This window comes from Salarias fasciatus, chromosome 1 (assembly GCF_902148845.1).
Source record: "Salarias fasciatus chromosome 1, fSalaFa1.1, whole genome shotgun sequence".
Lineage (NCBI taxonomy): Eukaryota > Metazoa > Chordata > Actinopteri > Blenniiformes > Blenniidae > Salarias > Salarias fasciatus.
The window spans coordinates 20,437,130-20,456,028 of NC_043745.1; the positions used below are offsets into that span (position 1 = coordinate 20,437,130).

General features: G+C 41.4%; 2 protein-coding genes across 3 annotated transcripts; both read right to left on the reverse strand.

The window, feature by feature from the left end:
• Positions 1 to 237: 237 nt before the first annotated feature.
• On the reverse strand, positions 238 to 8,297 carry def8 (differentially expressed in FDCP 8 homolog). Of its 2 annotated transcripts, XM_030096715.1 has the most exons (12): positions 8,181 to 8,297; positions 6,842 to 6,964; positions 3,788 to 3,882; positions 3,532 to 3,681; positions 2,825 to 2,966; positions 2,443 to 2,607; positions 2,182 to 2,309; positions 1,637 to 1,750; positions 1,328 to 1,408; positions 704 to 844; positions 439 to 548; positions 238 to 328 (listed from the first exon to the last, which is right to left on the reverse strand). In XM_030096715.1, the coding sequence occupies exons 2-12, from the start codon at positions 6,948 to 6,950 to the stop codon at positions 253 to 255; spliced, it is 1,311 nt and encodes a 436-aa protein (XP_029952575.1). In that variant the 5' UTR covers positions 6,951 to 6,964; positions 8,181 to 8,297; the 3' UTR covers positions 238 to 252. The 2 variants fall into 2 exon arrangements, with proteins under 2 accessions (XP_029952575.1, XP_029952582.1); XM_030096722.1 differs by lacking the exons at positions 6,842 to 6,964; positions 8,181 to 8,297 and adding an exon at positions 5,465 to 5,509.
• Positions 8,298 to 14,858: 6,561 nt separating this feature from the next.
• mc1r (melanocortin 1 receptor) lies at positions 14,859 to 15,836 on the reverse strand. Its single transcript, XM_030090670.1, has one exon. The coding sequence runs from the start codon at positions 15,834 to 15,836 to the stop codon at positions 14,859 to 14,861; it is 978 nt and encodes a 325-aa protein (XP_029946530.1).
• Between the last annotated feature and the right edge of the window lie 3,063 nt (positions 15,837 to 18,899).

Here is an 18,899-nt window from a genome sequence, read left to right on the forward strand (position 1 = left end):
CACGAGCACATATGCATAGTGTTCAGTACATCCCATTTCAGTATGAATAAGACTGATCAAAAATAGAAATGTATATACATATACTAATTTCCAGAGGTGTTTCTGAATACCCTGCTTCATGAGCTAGTGCACAGGGAGAAGACGGCGAAGCATCAACACAAAACCGAGAAGCTTGTTTAAACACTTGGATCTTGATCATGAGGCAAAGTGCAACGTCCAGTAACGTCAGGCGTTTCCTGTTCCCTTCACATCTCAGACATCATCCTGCTTGCGCTCGGTCATCCGGGCGCACCGCGGACAGGTGGTGGAGTTGTCATAGTAGCAGTCTCTGAAGACACACACCCAAACGTTTTTTTTGTTTTTTTGTTTTTTGTTTTTTGCCAGAGGATAAAAAAAAAAAAAAAAAAAATAGCAGTAATCAGACTGGTGGTGACTGACCTGTGGAAGACAGCCGAGCAGTCGTGGCAAACCGAGGTGTGGCTGTCAAAGGGGAACAGGATGTCTCCCTCCTTACAGAGCTCACACACAAATCCTTTGGCTTGACAACGCTGCAGGAACACACATACACCAAACACACAGACAAAGAAAAAGAAGAGAAAAAAACTGAGTTTCAGGAGAATGGTTTCTAAATATAATAATATTCTACAGGGCGTGATGGGTGTAAAAACAGCGTTTAAGAAAAGTGCTTGCTGTTCAAGCTCACCTCGCAGTCTAGTTTGATGTGCTTTGCAAATGTGGTGTGGATCTCTGTGAGGGAGCAGCTGAGTCTGCCGCTGGAGATGTCGATCAAATCCTGCAGCGAGTACATGTCGTCATTCTCCACAAAGTGCTGCCGATCCTGGAGCTGGGGGGGTGCAAGCAAGAGCATGAACGACTTTACAGAAACCATCTGGAAAGGCATGCAGACAACCTGAAGACCACCAGACTCAATTTAGCAGCTCACAAACAGATCCACGTCTAAAACTGAAATCTTTTTCATGCTGTTCAAAAGAGAATTTTTTTAAAAACCCCTAAATTCCCACTGAAAGGACTTGTCCATTGATTATTCGTATAAATGCAAACTTCCTTAATTTAGCCACATGGGGGCGCTGTTGTAGCATTCATTAAAATAAGCCTGTTTGAGGCAATTTGTAACTAAATCTTTGAATTTACATCAAAGTGCTTTTGAAAAACATGAGCTGTGAGTGTCACGCACACACGCGCGCACACACACACACACACACACACACACACACACACACACGTTAGACTATTTTGAAAGTATGAACTGGTTTTCACTGTGTTCATCTATTGTGCCTATTCTAAACCATTCTGAACGGCTACAGACCTGTAGCAGCAGACGAGCTTCCATCGCCTCTTTGCAGGTAATAAAATAGGGTTTCATCAACAGAATATCTTGACGAAGTTTCTGTGAACCAAACGCAAACAACAGATTTGTTTTATTTTTTTTATCTCACTGTCAGTCTGACACAAAAGTCTTTTTTTGAATACAAAAAAAAATGTTTTTGACAAAGATTGATCAAGAAAAAAATCAAAATGGAATTTCTCGTTATCGTTCCCATCAAAGTGTGAAGAAAAAAAAAATCATAAAATATTTTCCAATTCACACCATCGTGCAGTGAAGGAAGCCATTTACCCTGATCTCCACCAGCTCCTCCACAAAGTTAAACAGCAGCGGATTGATTTCCTTCAGTCTCAGCACGGGCCGCGGCATCATCAATGCGAGGTAGCGCATCGAGGAGCGGCAAACCTGCGGGCGAGAAACATTTTGTGATGTGGTTTGACAATAAGGCACGGACACGGCTGAACCTGAACAGGACAGTGGTCATCATCTGACCCGATTCACAACAATCTTGACCCGATTTTAAAGTAGGCCAGATCTGCTTTGCTTTTCATGAGCTGATGTTTCAATAAGAAATGTGAACAGAACTCAATCTCACTAACAGTGAACGTGTATTGAACTGATTTTATTGATGGGTCTTCCAAGAATTCATTACATGCTTCCCTGATGCTGGTTTGAAACTTGGCAGTGACTTTTATAAAAAAAATAATACAGAGCATAGTTTCCTTCCCCTTGAGCAAATACAGATCACGTCCAGCATTGTACCAGCTTCTCAGAACACCTGATCAGCAGTGAGAGGCTAATTTGTCATTCTGAGAGGCTGCTGCTGCTGGAGGTACCTTGCGTGGTTCAAACTCCCAGTTGTGAATGACTCGAGCCGGGATGATGGCGATGTCATTCCAGTGGCAGCTGCTGCAGTAATAGCGGCCCGTGTAGTCGCACTGCCTGGCCTCGCTGGGTATACCCCCTGCAGAATGAACCAGTCTGAACAAGGCGCCCAGCATGGACATGTCCCCAACGTCCCCAATACACAGTCAACACGGCCGAAGTCTCCACTCCACTGGTCAAAGGTTAGTAACAAACCAGAGTTTTGCACTGACTCAGTGAAACGGGTGCTCGACACTCTGCGCAGCGGTAGTCCTGCCGATCCAGTCCTATTTCAGGACAGATGCTGAGCTCGTACTCCGACTGATGGCTGACCTTCGACCTGACGCAGGGCTTGGTGATGAGGTTCATACACTTACTATGGCAGCGGTAATAACATCCTGAAACGAGAGAGAGAGAGATATAATGACAGACTGGGATGAAGACGCTGTAATTGTAACAAGTAGTGAGATTATTCTGAGTGTAGCTGTCTCCCATGAACTCAGAGAGAAGTATGCTTTAATACAACAGCACAAAATTGTGCTTTACATATTATAGGAACACACAGGTTTAGAGTTTTCTGTCTCTCTTTGCATACTTGTACATCTTTGGTCTTACCTGTGCAAGTATACCAAGTCTGGATAAGGCCCCAGATGATGGTGCTACACTTGTCACAGGTCTGTTTCACACTCTTGCTCTTCTCTTTGGAGAAGCGGTGCTCCAGCAGGACTCTCAGATTAGGCTCATCCTCCTCGGGGTCCTTTCAAGAAATGAGCACAACCACAGAATTCACAAAGTTCATCGCCGAGTGTTAAAGGCAACAACCACAGTGAAACAATATGCATATTATTTTCAAAATCTGATACTCGTGTTAATATATGTGTTTTGCTGAAAAATGATAAGAATCTAGATGATATAAACAAAAGCATACAGTTTCTTCTTAATGCTTGCTGTTCCAACCATATGATCGTCCTGAAGCATCGAACATTGCTTAACAAAACAGGCCTGTTCAGCTGCATCAGATGACAATACAGCCCCCTTATTGCAAGATATGAATAGAACTGTAAAGCAGGCAGCATGGAGCCTCGTTCATCTTATAAGGGGAAACGGCTAGGACTGCTGCAATACTGTAAAGAACACTCAAAGTGTTTGAAATGTTGTTGTGACGACTGCACGTCACGGTAAAAGTGAACGTTTCAAACCGAGCCACACGCTTTCCATAAACCTTTTCGTGTGGCGCCAGTGTGACTGAGTGACATGTCATCAAGTCACCTCGGGTACCGCGGCTCAGCTCAGTATAACACTATCTACGTCCTCCTTCAAACCTTAAGCTCCTGCAGCTTGAGACGCAGGTGGATGAGTTTCACCACGGTGTCCTTCTGTCTCTCCGAATGTTCAGGCAGCTCCAAAATCAGCTTCTTACACTCCTCTATGGCCAGTTTCAGCTGTTCGATGTCTGACGCCACAAAAGAGCCCTGTAAAAACAGCAAGTTTTAGCAAATCGGGGAGTAGAGGGACACGTGTGGCTCGTGGCCACTAGAGGGGAAAAAAAAAAAAAAAAAGAACAAGTGTCTGACTCACCACAGGCCTGGAGAAGTGGTCCTCGGCTAAGCCCAGGTCCATGGTCCGGTCCGAACTGCGAGTTCTGCCCCCAGAGAACAGCTCGGGCCTGGTTTCTAGAAAGAGTGTGACACAGCATAAGGAACTCTTCTTCTTGTAACCATACACACTGTGTTCTGGCCGGCGCACTCAGTCATGCAGGATAATGTCTCACACATGACTGCAGTCACTCAAGACACTGCTCCACTCTTCCACTTGACCCACTAAAGTCCGGAGGAAGGACAAGAGCTCCAAACAAAACAGCAGAACTCACAGGTGATCACGTCCTGCGCTCTGGTAATGAGTAACAAAGCAACCTGGCAAGTGGTACGTTCAGAGCGTCGTTAAAGCTGCTGCTGACAGGGTGAATGAACTTTGAAGTGCTGAGACAAATTTCACTTCAGCACATCTGCAAATCCACATCTTAATAAATGAACTACAGATGCAGGTCATGTTTTTAGTGTGACTTGTGCGGCAGATTGAAATAAACTGAAAACAGCGAGCAACGTCTAAAAAACAAACAATAGCAAACAAGGACCTGGTGAGGAGCCGACGGGGAATTTTCTAAATGAGTGGTCAGTACAAACGACATGGATTGGAAATGTTGATTATTCAGGAAATGAAGTGTTACTTGGTAGTCTTAAAGTAGCTCTGAGAATCTGATGACCCTCCGGACTAAATAATCTAATTCTGAGAAAGTCCTCACGCTACATTCATTCTGACTGGCAGAAAAATGTTTATGAAAGTGACTCCTTCACAACGTAAAATAGTTTATATACGCGCCCACACTATGTTATTTGTGAATTTTAAATAGAATACATTCATTTAGAAATATTATCAACCAACTTTATTTTCAAGACAAGGAAAAAAAAAAACATCAGGTGTTAAAAATTAGACAGTTTACCATTTTCTTAGAAATATAACAGCAACAAATCTCAAGAAATCTAGGAAACAGCCATTTTCCAACAGTGAAGCTTTTTGCACTTCTTGGAAAAACTTCAGTAAACATCTATAATGCTACATAAAGCTTCATGACCCTGTGCTATGAGATGCACTTTCACCAAGAAATTCAAACGATGAATCTACTCCCCAATGTGAAGGTGAAACGTCTCAGTTTGAACATCTGATGTATTTTATTTCTTAGGTTCTTCTGAAATATCGTTATTGATACAAATTTTTTTTAAATCACATTAAGGTGTTCCACATTTTGGAAAACCAGGAACAAAAAAAAAATCCTTAAAATACAGAATATTGTTTGACTGATAAGCATTTGTGGGTTATAGCACATGCACTGTGTCCAGGGTGCACTATGCTTTAGCTTACAGTTAGCTGGGATCATCTCAGGCGTCCTGAGACCCTGAGTCTGACATGAAGGTATATAAAAAAAAAGTCATAACAGATCTGCAGGTTTTGCATTTTAACTGTGTAACAAGCTGAGTTGAGTAAAATATACAAACAGTGAAATAAGTTAGATTATCTATACAAAATAGAAAAAAAAGTAGTAAACTGGAAGAGGGAAGTTGAGAGAATTTAGAAATTATAACATGTTGACAGTCAACCTAAAGATCTGACCTACAATACTGCATAACTGACTTTGCTAGTTTGTTATTTCCATTATTTAAACTCCAGGCTCCTAAAAAGACACACAGCTGCTGTTACCTGCATACACGTCAGAGGAAAACATGACGAATTCAGCTTCTCGGCGGCAGACAGAGGAAAGTACAGTCATGGATCGCACCAGTAAAACCTCCAGAGCTGATTTGTTTAAAAGGTTGAAATCAAACTGCAGCTATCTGATTCCCAAATCCTGAAATACAGAAGTGTGAGTGAAGCTCAGCTTCCAGGTCTGCTTTTCGATTCCTCTGGTGCAGAAACAGCATTTTTACTTCCTTTTCCATTAACACTGAGCAACCGTCCAGTGGAGCTGCTTACTTTTTGAAAATATTTTACTTCAGAATCAAACCTTCCAATTCACAGATATGAAACATCACATCAAGAGGACATGAATATGTTTATGTACAGTACTGAACAACACATTCTCACGCAATTAGTATTTTCAGCAGGGGTGGAAGTACTCACATTACTGGAATTAAGTGGCATTTTTGGTTAGTTGTACTTTCGTAATTTTTTTTCAGTGTGCCATTTTACTCATATTAGAGTACAGTTCACACCAAGTCACCTACTTCACTACTTTTAAAAATCAACAGCTGCAATTTTTATTTTTATCCAAACCTTCTCATCTGCATCTTTACATCCAGTAAAGCCGTCAATCGAGTCAATTAACCAACAATGTAAGGACAGGACAGCTCCGCTGCAGCAGTGCAGCAAGCACAGGTTTCTGGAGGGAGCATACTCATACAGCGGAGTAAATAAAGTCATTTAAAAACTGAAGATTCGGACAAACAGAAGCCAAAATGGAAACAGAACACAACACTGTCAACAGTGAAAATGAAGAAAGAAAAATAGAGGACCAGTGCCTGGCTGTACCAGGAGGAATGTTTCATTTACAGGTGGAGAATAGGAGACAGCGTCCAGAAGCAGTGCAAACTCTTCCTGACCTCTTTGGTGAGATCAGTTTTTAAATCTTCAACGTCTCATCTCAGAAAACACACTGCAGTAAGATGTTTTACAACTATACTTCTTTTTATTCATGTGTGTTAAAAGTTTTCAGTTTGGGTAAGATAAGTCTGCAAATTGTCATTGCGTTGCAACTGCAGCCTTTACAGACATCAGACAACGTCCTGAAAAGACGGAACATTAACTGAGCAAACCACCTCCTGCTGAAACTGAACAAAAAGTGAAGTCTGACAGAAATGTTTGAATATCTGAGACTTTAAGACACTTACCTGCCTGTTAGGAAAAGTTTAAACTACTAAACTATGTAGGTCCAAAACATTTTGTCATTTTTTAAACAAATTATTTCAAATGTAATATCTACAAAATACATTTGCAACAGCAAAACCAGGAAGCCTGGAATCTTTTTTCTCATGTTCCTAATTATGATTTTCTCTGATTGTCAGAGAAGTCGATGCTCACCGTGTTGCTGGGGCGTCTTCCCTTCTTGAGGACCATCTTCTTCCTCTCCTCGATCGAAGGGATTGAGGCGGGTTTGACGAAAGAGTGCAAGTTTTTCATCATACTCCATTTTGTTGGCTACATCTAATGAAGATAAAGCAAACTAATGTCACATTGCTTGCATTATATTTTTGTTCAAGAGCACTAAGTTAGGAAGACAAGTAGGAGACCAGTGGACTGAAGTGACCCGCTGATGAATGCCTGTATTGTGCAGTGATCTCCCTTCAGACCTCAGTCCAAATGAACTGTTTGGAAAGCTGTTGAGAACCATAATGACACAATTAGGACTTAAGAGATCGATGTGGTTCAGAAAGATCAAGTTACAGACTGAATGTTGGATGCATTTCAGCGGTTTGCTTAAATGTTGGCTGAGAAGAAATCAACATGAGCATTTTCTGGTGGAGGTCAGACTCATCCATTCAACATGCATTTGCTAAAATTATGATATCCAGCATGTCAACACAATGCAGTTCAAGAAAGGAGGGCTCATCCGCGCACACAAATAACTGACAGAGACTCAATTAACAAAAAAAAAATGTCACTTACTAAAATATCTTTCAATCAGCCGCTTCTTGCTTGGTAATATCCTGTGTGCTTTAAAGTTCACACACCACTATGACATAACACACACTGTCACCTAATAACCTGTGACTATGAAAGTCCAGGAGGCCAACTCATGGTCATATCATCATCAAGCTGCTGCAAAACCACAGAGTAATACTGACCAACTGGACAGGAAGAGTAATACTGTCTTTGATGGTTGAGTCTTTTTCTATACGAGGAGCTAAAACTTAGTGAGAAGACCTCCTGTCGTCCTGCTCAACCTGAAGCAATTCAGGCAATAACTTATCATGAGATAACAGGTCAGAGCACCTGGCATTGAGCCCAGTTATTCAAGGAAGAGAGCTATAGCAAAATAATGTTGGTAAGAAACTGATGACACTGGCATTAATTGGACATTTTTAACACATCTGTAAACACAGACATGTCGAAGGTGTCAAATCAGGAGCCGCTGCTCACAGCGACCAGCCTCACCTCAGCGGCTTCAGCCAATCAGGGCTGCCGCTCACAGTCCTCCTCGAGCAAGCGCTAACCTTGATTATGTTTCACGTGATCACCACAAACCGAGCACAGCGTGGAGTAAAGAATAACAACGTCATAGATTAATCAAATAGAAACAAACGGATGTCAACACCGAGATGTGAACGCTCGGCTACAGCTAGCTAGCTGATTAGCTGTATACAAGCCAGCGTATCGTTGTTTTGATGCTAGTATGGAGGAGTTGTCGCCCGGAGCTTACCCCGTTATTCACCGTATCTTGTGTGGAAGCCGGCAGCTGTGAGGTGAATGCAGTGGTCGACGGCTTTTAGAGAAAAGGAGCAGCAGAATCTAACTGTCTTGTTTTCTGTCATCAGCAACATCCAGGAAAAAAAAAACCCTCAAGTCAGCGCCGAGCAAAACAGCTACTTCCGGTTAATCTCTTCAAAATATGGGTGGTTGATTTTTGTTATGACTCTCATAGCAGATCACTATTTCGTATGAAGTGACAAACGCGGAGTAAAGACTTTGTATTAAATATTGTGTGTGTATGAGTGACGGAACAAAACTAATAACCTGGTGAAAAGATGCTTTTATACGCTTTCACCAGCACTTTAATTAGTGCTCGTGAAATCAGATACCACATGCTTTTGTTTTGAAAACCCAACCATTCTATCCCCAGTTTCCTCTCCTGTGAATACAGTTCTTCTGTCATTAAACAGTCAGTGGTCATTACGGATTTTCAGGGCAATATCTACAGGCGTTTACTTTACTTGGCACATAGTCTCAGCTAACTTCACGCGTTGCATCAAATTTGCAGAACACATAACATCGAAGATGACACTGCAAAGAGTGCTTGTTGAGTGATGTGAAAAATAACCTGGATCAAGTAGAGGGTCGACCTCCCACCTTCAGTGGAGAGACTCACATTTTACCTGACAAATTAAACTTTTTTATATCTAATTGAAAGGTACAACAACAACAAAAATGTTCTTGAGGAAGTTGTGGCTCTGTGGCACTGAACTTCTGGGGTAGGACCACAGAGAGAAACTTCATGTCTTCATAAACTGCTAGACAGTTCAAAAATAGTAGCATACTGCACTGCCTAGTAAACATCTGTGCATATAAATGTTATATGTACGTAGTCACTTTTTCGTTTTTCTGTTGATCATTTATGTCCTCAGCTTTACAATACCTTCAACTTTATTCTTGTTTTACCCTTTTATTAGGCTTTTTGATATACGTCCTTCCTTAACAAAGTCTATTTTTCATTATATAATGTTGATATGTGAAATCTCAGGCAATGAAACAAATAAAGAAGGCCAGACTCTTGCTTTAGAGCAGACCTGGACTTATGCAAAGAATAAACAACATTCATACAATGCAAACGCATGGCTTCATGTGACTGTGGATACATCAGATCAACTAGATAATTGCTTAAAAATTCATATTTATATGCTACTATATGCTTTGGAACAGAGCATATAGAAGCATAGCTTCAATAAAAATGCCAACCTGACCCAACACAACACACCTACCTTTTTAAATCATTATTTTTGTTGTCACTCTAGTTGCTGCAGCTCTTTGATGGAGGCATCATTAAAAGGGATATGAAGCGACCCCTCTGTGTTGTCTGAAGTGGGTCACACGCCTTTCTCAAATGAAACTTATAATAATAGAACAGCATTAAACAGAAGACCTCTTTATACATGAGAAGACAGTAGCCTTTACACATCTCTCCCATGAGCAAAGACATTTTTGTCACCATGTATATATAGTCTTGAATATTGACTCATATCGTCCGTTTGAAGCTCTATAAATAAGTTGAGTGGTTTTTTTGGTAAAACTGAACCTCTTGTGTGTTTTGGGCTGCCTGATTTCTGCACATGTATATTCTTTTGTCTGTGGTATGTTTGTGAGGTTACCTCGAGCGTTTTCCTCTCATGGCCTCAACACTTTCTTCTATATTCATGTAAATTAAAGGTGCTGTAGGCAGGATTTTGCTAGTCAATGCTAATTTTTCTGTGTTTTCTTTGGATTAAATGTTAGAGTATCCATTGATAATCCTTTAGGAGTGTAGCATAATTGCACTACCGTGAGGGCGCAGCGTTTCCATCTGTCTCTGTTCTGAGCTGAAAATCAATCTCGACAGCTCCAGGTATCTTTGACCAATCAGAAGAGCCCATGAGGCTCTAACCATGATTGGTCGAGCGGCGTTCGTTGCACGTTCTTGTGGGAGGGGCTTAACTTGCATAAGGGCATGATGTCAGAGAAAACAGGACAGGATTGGCTGTGCTGGGTTTCAAATCGCCATCTTAGATGAGTCAAATCGCCATCAGGTTTACCTAAGCAAGATGGCGGAGATGCAGAATCCTGCCTACAGCACCTTTAAGTTAAAACACATAGAATGTCACAATGCACTTTCTGTGAATATGCAGGCTGGCAAATCCAGTCTTACTCCAAACTGACTGTCCTCAAAACACTGTCGATGGGACATAAAGATCTTTTGGCAATGAACATAAAGATTAATAAGGTGACTTGATAGTTCACTCAGCAATACTGATCCACTCTTTAATAACAAACAAATCAGAAATAGGTAATAAATCATACAAATATATCATCCACAACTGGTGGACGTTGTCACTGCATGACATCCACACTAGATCCACCTCGGCAATATGTAATTTTATAGTATTCAACACAGTGTTTGCTGTTTTGAGCCTAATAAACAATTCAGTTCTGTGAAATGACCAGTTTAATCAATGTGAAAGAGCAATCACATGGCGGCAGCCATTCGCAAAAGCTTTAAAAGGCAAATTCTGCATGTTTTTTAGACAATATTTACTTCTGACTGATGGGAAACATACTTTGTTTATTTTTCTGATTGATATTTAAATCCAGTGTGTGCTAAAGTTGTTAGATAGTTTTTTAAAGGTATCACTAAAAATAACGATATCCACCACAACACTGGCTTTCTTCATTGTGTTCTTTATAGTTATTCTAATTATAATAATAAGGTTTTTTACATTTTAATTGTATTGATCTTATTTTAGTCAATGTTCAAACACTTTTTAAAGTTCTTTTTTCTATTAGTGCCCAGCCTGAGGGGGAGAGCCTTGGTGTCTGGTCATATGGATAACTCCAGGTCATTACATGAGTGTGTTTGTTGTCTGGACAGCAGCTGTGGAGATCCTTCTTCCCTTCAAGAAGAGATGTGTTGTGCATCTAAAAAAGGAAAGAGTCACAACCACAACCACAGCTGTAAACATGTTGTTCCCTGCTAATTATAAGGTCACAGTTTTGTCTTCCTTCTGGCCAGTCAGTAATACATTCCTGTGGTGTTATCACATCAGCTTCATTTATTTATCTAAGATGTTACTTATGGCATTTCAGTTATGATAAGCCTTAAAAAACTTGCATGTCAATAATGATTCTCAGTTTATTTGTTTTTTTGCTACAGTGTCCTCAACTCAACTTTGTTAAGCAATGTCGAAAAGAAATCTCAATGAAACATGTCAAGATAATGATTCTGTTCCTCTAAATCTCTTTGTTTCTGTTCTTATGACAGAATCACAGTCTGGTTTCAAAGGTGATCACAAGAAAAATGGGAAAGTTTTTCTTTTTCTTTTTTTTTGCAAATGTTGTGATGTGGTAAAATGTATTATGTGTTCATGTGAACAACAATTATACTCAGATTTGAGCAATGCAGATTTAAATATTCTCTGCTATTTTAGATTTTAGGAATATTGTGAAATGTTGTTTTATTGTCCACTTTGGTATCCTTTTTTCAAATAAAGTCATAATCCCTGGAAATAGTACAGGAAACACCAAGTTTATGCTGTTACAGGAAATAAATTACTGGTAATAAAATAAATTACAATCAGCACATCGTTGAATTTCACAAAGAGATTCCTATTTAAAAGAAAAAAACAAATAAAAAGCAAAAATGAATAAATAATCCACTGCAAGCTGTTCGAAAGAAAGAGGATAAGGGAAGCTGAATGATCAATTATTTTCTCATGATTTTTTTTTCACTGCCCCCTCTGGCTTTGCACGTTCTCCCTGTGCACATTTTGGTTTCCTCCTGAAGTCATAAACATGTATTCGAGGTGACTCATGTCTGTGGGTGTCATTTCAGTGTGTGTGTGTGTGTGTGTGTGTGTGTGTGTGTGTGTGTGTGTGTGTGTGTGTGTGTGTTCTTGTATTTCTATCCTTGTCGGGGCCAAATGTCCCCACAAGGATAGCAAAACGTGGAACGACGTGCCTTGTGGGGACCTTTTTCCGGTCCTAAGTAGGAGAAACAGTGTTTTCTTGACCATGTTGTTGTTACTGAAAAAAGTAAAAGTGCAAAAACATTTCTTTAGGGTTAGGCTTTGTTGTGGTGTGGGTTAGGGTTAGGGTAAGGGTCAGGGTTAGGGGCTAGACATGAATGGGAGTCAATGGACGGTCCCCGCAAGGATAGAAATACAAGACTGTGTGTGTGTGTGTGTGTGTGTGTGTGTGTGTGTGTGTGTGTGTGTGTGTGTGTGTGTGTGTGTGTGTGTGTGTGTGTGTGTGTGTGTGTGTGTGTGACACAGTCTGGCCTGCCAGTCTTTGATCTGTACAGGATGTCCTCTGCCCTCCATGCTATCCTTAACTAAATGTAGCAAAATATTACACAGACAAACCTTTATTTTAATTGTTTCAAAACTGCAGGAAGGAATTTTGTGTGTAATTTTCATCAAATTCATAATCAGTTGGTCAGGTCTTTTAATTACCTCCTGAAGGGCTGAAAGGTGATTTGTATTTGCTCTCAGTGGAAATCCCCCACACCCAGAGCAACTGAACTTGATCATGGGTTTAAAAGTGGAGCTTTTCAAAAGACAGATCTGTTGTATAGTAAATCAATGGCCCCACTGTCTGTTAAAAGCAAAAGCTACGTTGCATTTTCTTTTATGTGAAGGGGAGATTTTTTTTTAATTCAAATATATTCAATTACAGATTACATTCAGAGTTAGAATAAGTGTTACGAAGTGTGTTTACAGTTCAACTGTAGCTACACTTCAGCCTGTGTATGGCTATAATCCTACAATATGTTTTCTTTCTCTTATTTGGGATATTTATCTAAAACAAACTGATTTTCACTCAATTTCTCTCTCACACACTAAAAAATGTCTGAGAAAATGCTCTTATTGATCTGCAGATCATTGAAGGCTAATTGGGTCTGAAAGGTATAGGAACATGATAAGTGTAACATTATGAAGGAAAAATATAGTGGAATAAAGCTTCTGAAGGGGTGATCCTGTTTATGGCCCTTTATTTGAACAGTGGCATTCATTAAATGTAACACAGTCCATCCACTTCACAATACAGTCCCATTTTATTCATTTTCCACTTAACATGGAATACATGCAGTAGCGTTTTTTAATTCTCATTATACCTACAGCATCAATAATATATTTTGACAGACCTTCATCTGTGGCAATATATTGAAATAATGGCTCATGTTTCCTTTGATAGATGTTATTCTTCAAATATTAATACAACAGATACTGGTTAAGTGGAGCATTAATAGTTAACAGCAACATATATGGAGAACAAAACACAGATAACAAAGTTGGGGAATTAAAACAAATACGTGACAAAATAAAATAGTTTTGATTACCGATCAATAGAAAAATACACTGAAAACAAAGACTAAATGGATTGATAATAAGAAAAGTACATTATAGCAACATGATGCAGCAGCAAACACTGAAAAGCTTTCTTCAAGTGCTACAGTATATATTATGAATGAGGATAACTGGATCAGTTTGTCAGGGAATGAAGAGCCTCTCTAAAATGAAGGCCATGATTTACAGCATGCTCACAGCATCTCTCTGAGGGATCAGTCTATCAATTTAAAAGAATGACACATAAACAACTTGTTACGATTTTTAGATTGTCACTAAATTTAAATTAATTGTGTAATAATAAAGCTATTTTAGCTCTGTCCATTGAATTTGCAGTAATCCTGTGCTCCAGCTGATGTTGATAAAAAACACTTTAATAGCAGCGAGCAGAAGAATATAAGACACAAAATACATCCTCCCAAACACAAACATTAAATCTGGATCCAAATCTGATGAAGTCCCTCCAAATTTAAAACTTACAGAGCTGTGAGATTCTGTCTTTCATAGAGGCTGCTGTTATGGTGTGCGCCTCCGGCTCGCCACAAAATGAGGTCGTCCCAACATGTGATTTTTTTTTCTCAAACTATTTACTGAGTTATTTTTTTTCTCCTTTTTTTTCTCCTTCGGATGTTTAACTGAAGAAATAATCGAATCTCTGATTCACAAGCAGCTTGCAGCCACTATTCTCCACTTAAAGATCTGGACAGCGCTCTTCCGTCATGTTACCCGTTTTCTGTCATATTTTTTTTCTGTCGGTTTATTGAAGGTAATTAAATATGCTGCTGTTGAATTTATTTTCATCTTCTCTCTATGAAGTCCACTGTTCTGCCTTAAGTAGCGCCAGCAGGCCGGGGGAGAAGGGGGTGTAGGTGGGGGGTTTCCACGACGCGGGCATAAATATAAAAGTTAATTTGCCGTAACGAGTTATTTTATTACAGAATTATCTGAAACATGGCTTGAATGTCGAGGCACGTCTTTGCCGCGTCTTGACTTTTTAGTTCCAACTTCCAATCAAGCTTCCTCGGGTCGAAAATCGAAGTCAGAGCAGATTTAACGCAAAATGTGTGAGTGTGTGTGTTTTATGACATGTCACTTTATATACATTAAATACTACGTGATTTGACAAACGAAATACCACTATAAAGAAACTAAAATTCCTGTACACAGAGGTCTCTATGGCCTGCAGTCTGCGGCACACCGCCGCTCCTGTCTGGAGCTTCTGGCGCGGTGATCTCTCAGCGGCGTCACGCTCCTGGACACCTGCTTTTATTTGGGGACGTCCGCTGCTTTCACGCCCCGAGACAAAAGGAACACAGGATGAGCTCCTGCAGGGTTTTGCGCAGCTCGTGGCTCCGGTACGCGTAGATGAGCGGGTCGATGAGCGAGTTGCAGATGATGAGGATGAGGAAGAGGTTGAAGTTTCGGAAGAAACAGTTGCAGAAGGGGCTGGTGGGGCAGGCGAGGATGAGGATGAGGTGGAGGAAGAAAGGCCCCCAGCACAGAATGAAGACCCCCAGGAGGATGGTGAGGGTGATCGCCCCCTTCATGCTCGTGGACTGGCGCCGGTTCTTGTGGAACGCCACGATGCGCCGGGAGTGCACGTGCGCCAGGACGAACATGTGCAGGTACAGCACGGCGTTGAACACCAGGGTGATGCAGAAGAAGGTGACCAGGCACACGATGACCGCGTTGTCGGTGTGGTACACGATGAAGAGGATGCTGGAGGCCACGCTGGCCAGCCACACCACCACGATGATGGCGATCGCGCGCTGCGTGGTCATGATGCTGTGGTAGCGCAGCGCGTAAAAGATGGTGACGTACCGGTCCGCGGCGATCGTGCACAGGAAGGAGAGCGAGGACACCACCGAGCTGCAGATCATCACGTCGATAACGTTGTCCAGGTGGCGCAGCATGCCCGGGTGCACGTCCAGCAGGCCGTGGTCGTGGAGGAGCATGAAGACGGTCTCCACCACGTTGCTGACGCTCACGAGCATGTCGGACACGGCCAGGCAGCAGATGAAGTAGTACATGGGCGAGTGCAGGTTGCGGTTCTTCATGATGGCCAGGATCACCAGGATGTTCTCCACCAGACTGATGAGCCCCAGCGCCAAAAAGAGTTCCTGGGGCACGTGGATCTGCACGCACCCCACCACGTTCTGCTCACCTGCTGTTGAGTTTGTGTCGTTTTCATCCAGAAAGTCACTCAGTGGCCCGAACTCCATGTGGAGTAAGGAGGGGTAGTGCAGGGACCCGTTGCTCAGCTCCATGTCAGACGTCCAGGTCGACGCTTTGGCGGTTCTCGGGTTGTGAGTTTGAACTGATCTCACCAGTTTGGACACTTTCAGTCAGAATCCTGCGCGCAGTCGCTTGACGCGCTGGTTTTCCTGAGCCCTCAAGGACTTAACCAAGTCCAACAAACACTCATTGATGACATTAAAATGGTAAATTAAAAATGAGATTGGAAGAGGAGAGATCAATTCAAGGCGTTGGAGCAGTTCCGAGAGCAGGCGTATATGTCCAAATGAAAAGTGCGTCTTGTCACCCAAGTCCTTAAGATGTTCTTCTCCATCAACCCGCAGCTCTCGCAGTTCATGATTTCCACCCTGCCTGGGCTCCGACCCCCCCGTCCGTCAAACTCTGCGCATTCACGGCTCCGATCAGCATGGCGCCAGTGAACCAAGTGTCTCCGGTCCGGCAGGGATGGAAGAGTTAGTTTGGTGAAGACTTTTCCAAATGATGCTGCTTCGTGAATGAGCGGAGGAGACTCCTCCTCTCAGAGCATCAGCTGGCAGAGGAAACAGGGCGGTGATGGAGCGTCTCTCTCTCTCTCTCTCTCTCTCTCTCTCTCTCGTTTCACATGGAAAATGTCAATATTGTTAATCTTGTCGAAAAGAAAATATCTTGTAACAGGGGTCAAAAGAGGAAACTACCACAGTGCATTTCATCTTCTTTCCATGGTGTTCATCTTGGATTAGTGGTTTGCTCTCTTGCCTCACAGCAAAAGTTTCCGGTTTGATTCTGGGCATGGGCACCTGGATTTTTTTTTTGCATATTTGTGTGTGTGTGAGTGCCCCCCCCACCCCCCCACCCCAACCCCACTTCCTTGACTGTGTGAGATGGATGATCGAACCAAATGACCAGTACAGGATGATGTATCTTCACCCAATCAGCTGCGCTCCAACGACCTGACAAAACGCTACAGGAGATGAATTGACACCACCTCCAAAAAAAACCCTCTTTACTTGTGTTTGCAACAGGAATAAGAGAATAAACTGAACTTGTCATGTCAACCACACATGAGTGTTTTTAAAACATGTGACACAAGCGGTGAATGACCCTGGTCTGCCTTTCATTTGCTGTTATAAAACTGACTGCAATTTAAGAAAAACGTACTGCTAATTCAGTCAAATTGTGAATATTTATAATCCCATTATACCTCTCTATAGTTTCCAGTGAGCAATAAATGAAATTAGAAGTTGAATTATCTGTCAATAAGAAGATTAACTGAACCTTATTTAGTTTGTTTTAGTTTTAGTTTTTATCTCTTAAAGTCAGTGAATTGGGATCCTACACATTATTCAGTTTGGTTTCAAAACAGTGCGTAAAAATGACATTTTAGATTTACACAAGAAAAGGTCCAATTCTTTCCATAAAGGGAGACTTCTTTTTTCTCAGTGTACGAGTAGCATATGTCAGAATGTCACAAAAGGGAAATCAATAATTTTGTAAAAATACACTGTGCCGTAGTGAGACGTTTAAGCATTGGATTTCATATACATAAAAATATTCTTTTATGAGAAAATCATCAAACATTCCCAGATTGTTCCTCTCAGAAATGACATTTCAAGGCCCTGAAAACACGACTCTGGCGTTTTGATGTTCTAAATCAAATGGATACTCATTTTAAAATGTAGCTTAATTTAATCAAAGAAAAGTTGCAGTTTGCAGTTGCAAAAATGTATGTGAGCCTTTTGGAATTTCCTAGTTTTTTTTCATTATCTGGTCATAAAATGTAATATGACCTATATCTTAGTGATGGATACAAACATCAAAGTGCTTAATCTAATATCACAGGAGTGATTATAACACTTAATGTCTAATGAACATTCTGTGCTGGTGGAAAAAGGACTGATTTTCTCTGATCGCTGGCCGATCGCCCCTTGGCTGTAACATCAGCTAAATACCTTCAGTAGCTGCGCGACACTCAGTGGGATTTTGGGCCATTCTTCATTTAGAACAGCTTCAGCTTCACACGGTAGAGTCAACGGAGATCTGAAGGTCTGCGCTTTGGCTACGCCGCTCCAAAAGGCAGATTTTCTCATTGCGGCTGTATCTACCGTTGTAGATATGTCACTGCAGCTCCTAACCATGATGCTCCCTCCACCATGCTTCACTGCTGCCATTATGTTTCATGTTGTTGATATTATACATAGCTACAGGTGAATATAAGGAGTCTTTGAGCTGGCTTTGTAATCTCTTTCAGTTTATGGAGCAATTCTTCACCTCAGAACCTTTAGAGATGCGGGTCTGAGGCACGGCTCTCATCAGAATATGCTTCTTTGGAACAACAGAGAAGAAATTCTGGGTTCAGTAATTAAGTCTCCAGGTTTAACATTTTTTCCCACAAATAAGCTTTTTTTTGGTTGACGTTCTTAGCCTAGGTGTTACTTTTTCCATTGGCACAACAAATGTTTATTAAATACGCTGGTAAAGATGTGAGTTGTTATAATCCTAACCCTACAATATTAGGGGAGGCATGTTGTGTTTTCATATACGTGTGCTTTAGATGCAGATCAGATCACACTGAATGATCAATTCATGAAAAAAAACCTCCAATTCTTGTTACCACCATATGTTAGCGAATTTAACTCAATGAACGTGTTTTTTGTTACTAAATGTGAAGATTTACCACCTGTTAGAATTATGAATGAGATACATTCTTAAATGTTTATGCAGTGATTGGAGTCACAGTCAGCATGTGAGCCCGCACGCAGCCCCCTCTCAATCCCTCCACACAGCAAACTCGTCACATGGGAGAATCTCACAACCTCAGCTGCAGCTCCTGGCGCTCAGCGAAAGATCACTCGCCCATCAGAAGCAGAAACCATCACCACGCAGCCCACCGGCAACAGAGTCAGGGAGTGCGTTCAGAGTCTGAGCAGCGCTTGACTGTGAGGCCATCGCACGGATTCCTTGAGGGTTTTAGTTTAAAACTCTTGATAATGTATAAGTTAAAGTCATGACTTTGACGACATGGATTCAGAGGTCCCGTCAGTCTTCCAGGACAAGCGATGGAGCCATCATCAAGTGAGGTGCACAGGTCTGAGTGA